Below are 11,625 nucleotides of genomic sequence, written 5' to 3'. Positions count from 1 at the left end.
ATTAATGGCACATTAAGCCTAAATATTTTATTTTAGTGCAGTTCAAACATGAAACAGACTGCAACCTGTTTGTTAAATGCAGTAGCTCAGTTATAAACCTGAATTTTCAGATAAATTAATACATTTTTAGACAAATCTTACAGTGTACATGTACAAGTTTACTGATTATTATTTTCTAAATTTGAGTAAAAAAAAAAAAATCGCAATAATCAATTTATAGATTCGTATCAGGATTAATCGGTATTGAATCGAATTGTGACCTATGAATCGTGATACGAATCGAATCGCCAGGTACTAGGCAGTTCACACACCTAGGTGTCACCATACCAAGTTAATATAGAGAAATGTTTACTTTTTCTTAAAAGCTCCCTATGCTGAAAAAAAATCCTGATTATACCCTTCAGTCAAAAAGAATGGCAAAAAAAATATTGAGATATAATTAGGGGTGTACTTAGAGCTAGAATTCAATTAAATACCAAATATCATAAGTGAGTTATTCACTCAGATGGCTTATGCTAGTATGGGTGCTGCACCTATAGTTAAGCTCTTTTGTGCCGGTGGGCGCCAGGTAGCCTTATTTGAACCACATAAGAAGCCTTCAGGTCTGTTCTAAAAATAGCTCACCAGTGATGGGACCTTGTAATTTCTTAGGCATGTTGTAGAGGTGATCATTTCAAAATGTGAGCACAAACTTTTAAATACCAGCAGCATCATAACAATAGAATATTGAATCACATAAACCTGCATCACTATGCATATAAGAATTTCTCCTATCTCTACAAATAATGTACATGGGAAGAAAATAAAAATATATGTATAAGAAAAGCAAAGCGCACCTGAGACGATGGTTACAGGGCCACATATATCTCCAAGCTTCTGACGCGTAAAGTTTTTGATCAGGCAACGGATAAGGGTGCTTTTCCCCACCTTAGGGGGTCCCACTACGACAATCACGATTGGAGGAGGCTCCAGGGGTGTTCGATCAACAAGAGGGATGTGGTGTTTTTTGGTCTTTATGTCTTGCGCCCTGGAAAAATACATGTTTAACCATATTACATTGATTACATACTCTAAATAGATTGATACAGACAGACAAAAGAATTGAGATAAAATAAACTACTTTAACCTCCATGTACCTGTGAAAAGTCTTGGCCATGCGTACAGCCGACTGTACTGCAAAGGCTTTGGGGTTACGTTTGCGCTCATCCTTCTCTGTTGAGCTTCCCTGTTTTTTCAATTTCTTTTTCTCCGCCTTTGGTCCACTGTGTTTGTGCTGATGTTTCTTCTGTTCCTTAACATTACCATCCATTTTGCTGTCTGCTACAACAAAATCACAACAGACATATTAAAATAATATAATAGTCTCTGACCAAAACTACCTTGTAATATACGAATGAAAGGCAGTGGTTCTTTTGCCGTGACTGACAACTCTTCTGCTAGCGTTATTTTGTTGTGAACTGCTCTAATTGGTCAATCACCAGAGCAATATATTCTTGGCCTTGTGTGAATGGCTATTTTACATTGAGTTACAGTAGGTTGGCTCACTCACGTGCGATGTGTAGGCTGCTGGGAACCAGTTGTTTTGCCGCGAGTCGTGTACAGTGCGTGGTTTCTGCCTTACTTCACCCCTTTCTGTCTCTTTTCAGGAAATTTTCATTTTGTTTTGCCACCGAAAATAGGCTGTTGTCGCCATTACCAGCCAAACCCTAAACCTCAGTTTGCGCTCTACCCACTACGCCAAAATCGGATACATTTACCGGTGCAGAATTTGTACTTGTAGTTCTCGTGCGGTTCACGGCAAAATAAGGCTAGGAGGCGAGTTGACGGCCACGCCAAAATAACCACTGCATTTTGGAAATATATAATATATATAGGGTGTAGTTAGGTCGGCTGGTAAAGCCAGCAGCCTATGGTTATGGTTAGGCCGGTAATTCCTATAGCAGCCTATCTCCGGTGGCAAAACGAAATTAAAACTTCGTGGAAAAGACAAAGAAGGCAAGAGCCACGCCGAGTGCATGACTCGGTCCAGCGATTGACCAATCAGAGCAGTTCACGGCAAAATAGCGTTAGCAGTAGAGTTGTCAATTACGGAAAAACATCCACAGCCTCCCAAATGATTGCAGCTGAGCTCTTCTATTGGGATAACAATTAGGTCATATACACGCAATCCCAATAAAAGATGTCAATACAACACCAAACACAAACCAAAAACCACGCGCACAACATTGCGGCATACCATTTACAGAGATCGTGACCACCATAAAGTAATTTCTAGACTAGTAAGAGTTACGATGTAGCACGTGCGTGCGAGACACACACACACACTTTGTTGTTGTTGTTTACTCACCCTGAAATGTCCACAATATTGGGGATCGTCTATTTATTGTTAATTTTGGATGTTGAAAGAGAATTGGGTGATCATTAGGAGATAAGTTTTCGTATACAAAATCTCTTCTCTCTGCCTTTGGGCGAATGATTTATCAAAAGCAAGCGCATACAGTGGCTGTATGTCTAGAGAGATAAATAAACACTTTAGGATCAAAGCTGGCAAGAAAAACACCAAGTCGAAGCGTGAATTCACTGCCCACATGTAATGTGAACCTTCACCCGGAAACGTTCTTCCGCTTCTTCACCTTGTTTATTAAATGGCGATTGGCAAACTAACGATTATGTGCATTACCGCCACCTACCGGACTTGAATGCGGAAGAGTAGAAAGGCAGGAAATACAAAAAAAAAAAAAAAAAAAATCTTGTTCGTTGCTTTGGCCACAAGAAGATTGTCAATGATGAAAGCAAGTTTATTTTAGTATTGTTGTTTTTGAGCACTGTTCCTCATTTTTACTTATATCTTTATAATTTCCACAAGTGTCCCATGCAATCATTTTGATACCACAATCGGACTTTATGGCTTGGATATCTTCACAAGGCAACTTTGTTCCCTCCTCGTCCACTTTCCTTGACTCAATGTCAATGTCCTTGTCCCTTTACTTTCGCTTTTGCAGTACTACATCTTAGATATTTACTGATCAGCTCCTTATTCTTCGCACTCTTTTTGCCCTGCCTTTTGTAGATCATAAACAAGTTAACAACTCTTTAAAAGCGGATCCACAATGCATTACTGTAACTGTACTGACTCGAGATCACGTTAACCCAATGGAAATAAGTGCGATAGATAAAAAAAGAAAAAAAAGTTAAATAATTAAACTGATTTATACACCTTCACAGCGAAATTCAACTCACACTCTACTGAATAATTGTGTTGCACGCCTCATCAGCGCCACTTGAACAATGTAATGTAAATCCAGCAGATGTCGCTCTACTCACGACTCAAATGCCTTAAACCAAACATGCTTAGTAAAACGTCAACAATTTAACCCCTTGGCGGTATTGTGACCCGTTTTGGGCTTTTTGATGGTTCTGGCCAAGCTATTTCAAAATAAAATACTGCCCATTAGAACGGAAAGGAAATAAATAAATGGGGTGAAACTCAAGAAATTGAGATTGAAAAATGGAACACACAAAAAAAAAGCAAAAGATGGGCATTGAAAGACTAAAACGCATAATAGGCTTTATGGCCGGGGGAACTTTGCTCCCAGGAGATGCACAGATGGACAGATTTAAAACCATTATAATACTGCGTAAAAGTTTAAGTCACGCTTAGATGTTAAGTGCTATTTCAGTTTATTTTTCAATACAGTACATGAACACAGTAAGTATGTTTCCAAAATTAACCAACACAAAAAGTAACAATTTTATATTGTTCGCAAAACTGTATGCAAAATAATGTCACTGTGTTGTCATAAAGTCATCCAAGTCTATCATATTAAATTAACAAAAAACCTAGAAAGATTTTTTTTCTTTTGAGAAGTAAAGGTAAACAAAAACAGATTAGCAACTGTAGGTTGTAAAAAAAGAAAAGAAAAAAGCCTATGATTGAAGTATTTTAAAGTTTGTTTTTATTTTCAAATTATTTTTCTTGCATTGCAAATTTTTGTAAGTTTATGTTATTATTGTATGTTTAAAATACGTTAGAATACGATATGTAAAATACGGTAGCGTCCTATTTTTCAAATGTTGGTAAGTGTTTTAATGGAGGCTAGAACTGATTAATGGCATTTCCATTAATTTCAATGGTAAAAGATGATTTGAGAGCATAGTCACGGAATGAAAACAAAACAAAAGTCAATACCTTGCTGTAGGCTATTTGAAATTAATAAATAATTTTGTGATAAATTAAGTAAAATTGGACACTTTCCTGTGGCAACACTGTTGATTTTCACAGCATACGAGTATGCCATGGCATCGTGGTTAGGATTCACTGGTGACCACTGAACAATATCCTCTGTAAAGACTCAGAGACTATAGAGAGGCATACAGGACACACACAAGCAAAATAAGTTGATGAATTACTCCACTTACTTTAGTGTAGTGTTTTTGGAGGAATGATCCGTCATTTAGTAGAGTCCTGATGTCCTGATGTTATGAGTGTGAGGTAAGGGAGAAGCAATGAGGAGACGAATGACACTATTACAAAACCAATATTTCTACCTCACTGAGCCTGGCTGTTGCCTCTTTGTACAATGACCACAAGGATTGTCAATTTATTAGTTCCACAGGAATAAAGACCAATCGTCACATCTAATATTATTTATTTCAGATTTTTTTTAAATTAACGTTTTTAATTTACATGTTTTCATTTTGAACAGCTCTCAATTGTCCCTTTTTCCTTTATATTTTTAGTTTTTTTCAGTAGGTAATTGTCATGTTTTTAATTATGGAAATACGGTTAAGAAATATATATACAAAAAAATCTTTCTGTTTGACTTTCTGTTTTGTCAACTGAAACACTCAACTTGAATGTGCATACTGGTGGTAATAATAGTAATAATAATAATAATAACAAACACAACTGTGAATAAGGTCACTTTTGGACTGATCACTGGTGAACTTAGTTTGAAAATGTTCAATTATGAGCTTTGAACTGAAGTAGTTCATTTTCAAATTTGTGAGCTGAGGTGGTAGGTGGTGGTCATGTCCAGAAAGTAAAAACCCTGCCACAGTTTGAATTTAGCCCCAGGTGCTAGCTAGTTAGCTCACTAGCTAGCTCCAATGGTACTCGTTTACCTGCTAGGGAGCTTTCTAGCTAGCACAAGGGGCGAAAGCTAAATTGTGGCAGCGTTTTTACTTTCTGGACTTGTCGCTAAAAGTAGCTAAAAGTCGCTAAATGAAGTAATTGTCAAATTTGCATAATTGGCAATTTACATGTTATATTTATTAGTGGACGCTGTAGGAGAGAGGAATATTGTGGGAGAGGAAACAAGTGAGTAAAAAAAACAAAAAGAACCGTAGAAAAAGTTGCTGGATTTGTCACTTCACTCGTTGCTTTTGACAAAAAAAAAGTTGCCAAGAGGCTTTGGAATGTTGCCAGATTTAGCGAGAAGTTGGAAACACTGCCCCATCAGCATGCGGAAATGCCTCATTGGCACTGCCCCTTTTTCACCAATTGATATAATCTATAACAGGGGTGGGCAAATTCGGTCCTCAAGCAGAGGTGGCAAATCCAGGTCCAGAAAGTAAAAACCTTGCCACAGTTTGGCTTTAGCTCCAGGTGCTAGCTCTAACTCCCTAGCTAGCTCCAATGGTGCTTGTTTACCTTTTAGGGAGATAGGTAGCATCAGGGGCTAAAGCCAAACTGTACTTTCTGGACCTAGATTTTCCACCTCTGTTTTCAAGGGTCTGAGTCCTGCAGATTTTGGATGTTTCCCTTCTCGAACACAGCTGATTCATATGATCAGCTAACCAGCAAACGCTGCATAAGCCTGATAACGATCACGTTCATTGGAATCAGCTGTGTTGGATGACGGAAACCTCTAAAACAGGGGTGCTCAAGTTCGGTCCTCGAAAGCCCCTATCCAGCCTGTTTTCCATGTTTCCCTCCTGCAGAAACAACACAGCTGAATCTAATGATCAGTTAATCGGCAAGCTTTGCAGAAGCCTGATAACAATCCTGATCACGAATCAGGTGTGTTAGTGGAGAGAAACATGGAAAACAGGCTGGATAGGGGCTCTCGAGGACCGAACATGAGCACTCCTGAAACCTCTAAAACCTGCAGGACTCTAGGACAGAGTTTGCCCACCTCTGATCTATAATGTTCGGCCATTGGTGTAACATAGAGGACACACAACAGGTGTTGGGAAGCGTGTGATCATATACGGGCCAGGTATGTGGACAGAAGCTACAAAAAACAAAAACACAAAAGACAATTTTCGGCCAACAAATTGTCAGATGCGACACGCGCACATCAAAGGACACAGCCTCGCTACGGTGGAACATTCACAGTGGCGCAGGACAGTCAAATCTTTAAGCATCATGACTTTTCAAATCTGTATATAGAAAAACAAAACCACAGAATCTCATTTGTGACCTATGAGCTGGCCCTAACAGGTCCCTTTCACTTCCTTGCTTTGGCTTTGTTGTTCCCCTCATGGCACAATTACATTGTACAGAAAGAGACTTGTAAACATAATTGCACAATATTTTCACTCATCTTGAGAGTATGTATGCACTATGTGCTTCATATTATTTTGTTTTGCACATTCTACATATCTTGTACATCTACGTTTCAGTTCCAAAAAATGAAAGTGTTGTGAAGTGTACAAGGAAGTTATTTTTTTGTAATTGATGCAAAACCCCAGTATCTTAATGTGATTCCTATAAGATGTGGATTAGACCAAAATGAGCAAACTCGCCAGTCCAGTCGGTCGCATGGCCTCCCCGCTGACACTGAATGAAATGACATTGTAAAAAGTTGTATAAACCTTTAAAATAGATGCCAGATAAATCACAATACATGGTTGGATGTGTTTGTGTGGATAAAATGTATTGACCCTTACATTATTTCACACCTACACTGACCATGTATGTGTTTTCCCCAAACTATGCCAATTCAATTTGTCATTTAATATTATGCTCCAAAAGTTTTGAAGCCTGTACAGCAGTGACATGTAGTCAAAGACTTCAAGGCCTTCTTCTCTGCTGGTCCAAACACTATCAGAAGCTTGGGCCTACAGTTACATGAATATATCCAAGGGTCGTTTCTCTTCTTTCAAAGCATGGGTCATGGCTGCTCAGCTTCTAGTTTTGTTTTTTTCTTTGTCCAAACAGATTTCAGCTGCTCTGTGCATGCAAAATGCAGTGTGCCTAAACACGCACACTGTTTAAGTTAAGTCAAGTCAGTACCTTTACTAATCAGCAAATTCTGTAGAGTAAAATTGACTCTATTTAGAGTGGGACCAAATAGACTCAGTTTTGGAGTAATATTTACTCTTGGAAGAGAGTAAAATAAAGAATTGGGGAAAAATAGAAGTCACTCAAGGATTGAGGAACAAACTCACGACCTTCAGCTTGGGAGACTGCCACACTACCAACCTTGAGCTATGCTCCTCCTACTCTTTGCTTATCTCCAAGATGAGACCCAAAACATTTTTTTTAAAATCTCTTGGGGTTAGGAAGATTCCAGTTGACACGAGCGATATACTAACACACAGCAGGAGCTGCGTGGCTCAGGGAGTAGATTGGCACAAGGTTGTGAGTTTGTTCCTCAAACCTTAAATGACTTTTTACTCTGAACACCCAAGCCTCCTGAGCCATTAAGACATTTCACCATCATGCTTTTTTTATTCATTGGTGTTAAGAACTTAAGACTTTGAGTAAAGATGGTCAGATCCTGCCTCTCACATCCTCAGTTATGTCAGGAATGTCTGACAGGAACCCATGAACCAAGGAACCTTCATTCCTCTCCTATAGTATCGCTCTTCCTACAAAGACCTGTGCAGGTCAATGTCTATCCATGCGCCCCTCTATCGTCTCGTTCATCACTCATTCATCTATCGACCTGTCACAATGTGACGGGATCCAGTGCAAGCGACAGACGTGAGCTGCAGTCAGGTTGAACCTTCCCTTACGAGGGTCCCTCTCGGAGCTGTCCAAGTGTCCTGTTGGTGCCTGGAGTGCCACGCCAACTCAATCTTAGTAGTGGACAAAGTAAAGAGAGTGGGAGCTGTCCCATCAGTCTCCATTATGGGACACTGTAGTTGCTTCACTGTCGTGTTCCTGTGGTACTCCAAGGGAGATGCTGTCTCATACATCATCAGTGAACAAAGGGCCAGGTTGGGGGGGGGGGGGGGTCGGAGGTGGATCCTTCCTGCTCCAGACACACATAGACCCACCCACACTTTCAAACACTTCAACCCCTTACTCAAGCAACGCTCAGCTAGAAATTCATTTTATGATTATCTTCAACTTGTTCCTTTATTGACAGAAAGTAATTTTTTTGCATACTGAATTATGCATGATAAAAAGAAATAATAGAAATATCAGTACTGTACTAGCATGCGTTTTTAACTTCATCTTCATCACAGATTTTTTTTTCCTGCTTTGTGTCAGAGAATATAGGAGTTGCTAGCTTTTAAATCTGATGAGGACATTAGCATTGTAATGGGCATCGGTGTTGACATGACAGTAACTCCAATCAGCCCTCCCCCATCCTCTACTGATGGTCTTTATTAAGCTGTAAAACATAACATGTTGTAAATGGTTCTAAAGTAAACATTATTTTCATTTTGATTAAAGCGAACATTTCTCCACATCTAACGTGTGATGACGCGGCATCATTTACACAGTTGTCATGTTTCAATAATCCATACTACCGCACTAATGGTCACTTTACTTTGCTTAATGGCTCTCTGTATTTATGTATTTATGTACTAAATTGATTTTTTTAATAGCAGGTTGTTTGCTGTAACACAGTGGTCCAAACTACCATTGAAAAATTCCTTGCATGTTTTTAACCTATACTTTGTCCATAAAAATTATTTTGATTGTTATCTGCCCATAGTTTTCAGTTCTATCGGTTGCAATAATACAAAATTGAAAAGATGAAAATATATAATTCACATAGTTGCAGTTTTGACCCCATGTAATATATTATTAATATTTGTAACTCCACAAATTGAACACACAGTAATAAGGGTGGTGATGGCGACACATGCGCCAGACAGAGGTGGCAAATCCAGGTCCAGAAAGTAAAAACCCTGCTACAGTTTTGGCTTTAGCCCCAAGTGCCAGCTAGCGAGCTCCCTAGCTAGGACAGGGTTTTTACTTACTGGACCTGGATTTGCCACCTCTGGCGCCAGACTAATGAACAACAACAACAAACGTCTGCTATGCCTTGTCCAGTGTTAAAATGGTAGTAATTCAAAATAGCAAAACTTTCATTTTTGTGAAACTTGTTAAAACAGGGGTGTACTGTCAAATGTACAGTCTGGATCAGGACCACAAAGGGTTTAATCCGGCCCGCGGGATGATCGTGTAAAGTTAAAAAATGAGTAATGTCGGCCCAAATAATCATCCATCCATCTCTTTGTCGCTTATTTCTCACAAAGGTCGTGGGGGTGCTGGAGCCTATCCCAGCTGGCTTCGGGTAGTATGCTGGGTACACCCTGAACTGGTTGCCAGCCAATCCATGCCCAATTAATCAGACGGCCAAAATCAAAACATATAAATTCATAATTTCACAAGTAATCTCAGGTGAGCAATGCAACTTGTACAAGGAATTCACCTGGATGTCATTATTTTACATACAACCTAAAGTTATGGTTTGTTGAAAAAAAATAAAAACATAGATCACATAAATCAAACATAAACGTGCTGAATAAAACACATGCTATTGGTAACACAAACACATAGCCTATGACATGAATTAACGTCCTATAACTTTATTTAAAGCTATAACAATGGATTCTGGGAACAAAATATATGCAAAACAGGTAGACATAACACGCCCGGAACTCATACGGGCAAAGTGTTGCCGCGTTCCATTTGCATTTGTGTTATTTTTTGGAACAATATATTTACAATGAGCCCCGCTATTTAGGGCCGGCCTGCAAATACAGTAGTGACAATGTGTGTATAACCGAGGCCAATTGTTTTAAAGTTATAAACCATGGTTTTACCGGTCCGGTCCACTTGTTCAGAGATAGCAAATCCAGGTCCAGAAAGTAAAAACCCTGCTACAGTTTGGCTTTAGCCCCAGGTGCTAGCCAGCGAGCTCCCCTGGTGTTCGTTTACCTACTCGGGAGCTCGCTAGCTAGCCCAAGGGGCTAAATCCAAACTGTGGCAGGGTTTTTCCTTTCTGGACCTGGATGTGCCACCTCTGCACTTGGTAATATATTTTCCTCCATGTGGCCCCTGAGCTAATATGAGTTTGACACCACTGTCTTAAAAGCTGATTCTCTGCGATCCCCTTTTCAATATTTTTAAATTCAATGTTGATAAATACAGTCAATAAAGAACTGTTTGTGGACCTACTGCTTTGTACAAACCTCAAGTGCACCATCTGAGACGTTCAGTGGGTTTGTGTAAAGTTAATAGTGTCTATAAAAGCAGCAACAGTGACAAATGAGCTGGTTGCGCACCAGTGTTTTGTACTTTACTGCTGCACTCTTCAGTAGTGATTAGGGTTGCCAACTCCCTAAAAAATAAATAAGGGACACCTTATCAACAAAGACGGCCGACCTGATTGTCTTCAACCTTGTGTGATTTTTTTATAGGTGCATTTTTTTTTTTACTATTTAAACCTAAGTTGAATAGGATGCATTTGTTTGAATGATATTAACTCATGGAAAAGTTATTATTCAGAAATGTACTTTAATATAAACTAACAAAATTAACTTATTAATGATACAACGAGGAAGGGATTACCCAGGCGCAAGGAGTAGGTTGTCCTCAATGGCAGCAGTTTATTCACAAACTCAAAATCACCTCTAGCAGAGGGGGAAAAAAACACTGAACACAAACCGAGGGATCGAGTCAGACAAAGGCGTACGGCCGCAGGTCCTATGGACTTGGAGATCGGGTAGGGCCCCACAAATCTTGGGGCTAGTTTCGGGCGGGGTACCTTGAGATGTAGGTTCTTTGCGGACAGCCAGACTCGCTGACCTGGCCAGTAGTTGGACGCGGGTCTCCTTTTCCTGTCCGCGGCCCTCTTCACTCTGTCACCCTGGCGCTGGAGAGCCAGTCGGGCCGCCGACCAGATTCGGCGACATTTGCGGAGGGTACGGTCGCCTCCTCTTCCAAGTCGGCGAAGTAGGGAGGGTCGTAACCATGGACACATTTCAAGGGTGAAAAACCTGTTGCGGATGTGGGCAGAGAATTATGAGCGAGCTCGACCCATATCAGGCGTTTGCTCCAGGTTTCCGGATTTTGGGACACCAGGCATTGGAGTCCGGTGTCAAGCTGCTGGTTGAGGCGTTCAGCTTGTCCATTTGCCTCTGGATGGTAACTGGAGGTCAGGTTGGCCTTGGCTCTTAGTGCCCTACAGAATCGTGAAACAAACTGAGGTCCACGGTCTGATACGATGTGGCGAGGAAAACCATGGACCCGGAATACATGGTCTATCATGATCTCAGCGGTTTTCTTGGCTGGTGGTAGTTTGGTTAGGGGGATGAATCGGTCTACAACTGTAAGTATTGTGGTTCTACCGTGGGAGGCTGGGAGTCAAGTAACAAAGTCCAGGGAAATGTCGGCCCAGGGTCTGGAAGGAATGGGGAGAAGCTGGAGGAGAC

At 40.2% G+C, this 11,625-nt stretch overlaps 1 protein-coding gene across 1 annotated transcript in view; it reads right to left on the bottom strand.

Annotated features, from left to right (window-relative positions):
- Positions 1-2,619, bottom strand: part of bms1 (BMS1 ribosome biogenesis factor) — a 50,804-nt gene extending 48,185 nt beyond the window's left edge. The window contains exons 1-3 of the mRNA XM_077551080.1: positions 2,348-2,619; positions 1,137-1,320; positions 837-1,027 (exon numbers count right to left, since the gene is read on the bottom strand). Coding sequence (XP_077407206.1) covers positions 837-1,027; positions 1,137-1,309 — 364 coding nt within the window. The 5' untranslated portion in view covers positions 1,310-1,320; positions 2,348-2,619. The remainder of the gene's footprint in view (positions 1-836; positions 1,028-1,136; positions 1,321-2,347) is intronic.
- Positions 2,620-11,625: the final 9,006 nt, after the last annotated feature.

This window comes from Vanacampus margaritifer, chromosome 18 (genome assembly GCF_051991255.1).
Source record: "Vanacampus margaritifer isolate UIUO_Vmar chromosome 18, RoL_Vmar_1.0, whole genome shotgun sequence".
In the NCBI taxonomy this organism is placed as follows: Eukaryota; Metazoa; Chordata; class Actinopteri; order Syngnathiformes; family Syngnathidae; genus Vanacampus; species Vanacampus margaritifer.
Note: the sequence above shows the minus strand (reverse complement) of the source record. Positions and strands in the feature narration are given on the sequence as shown.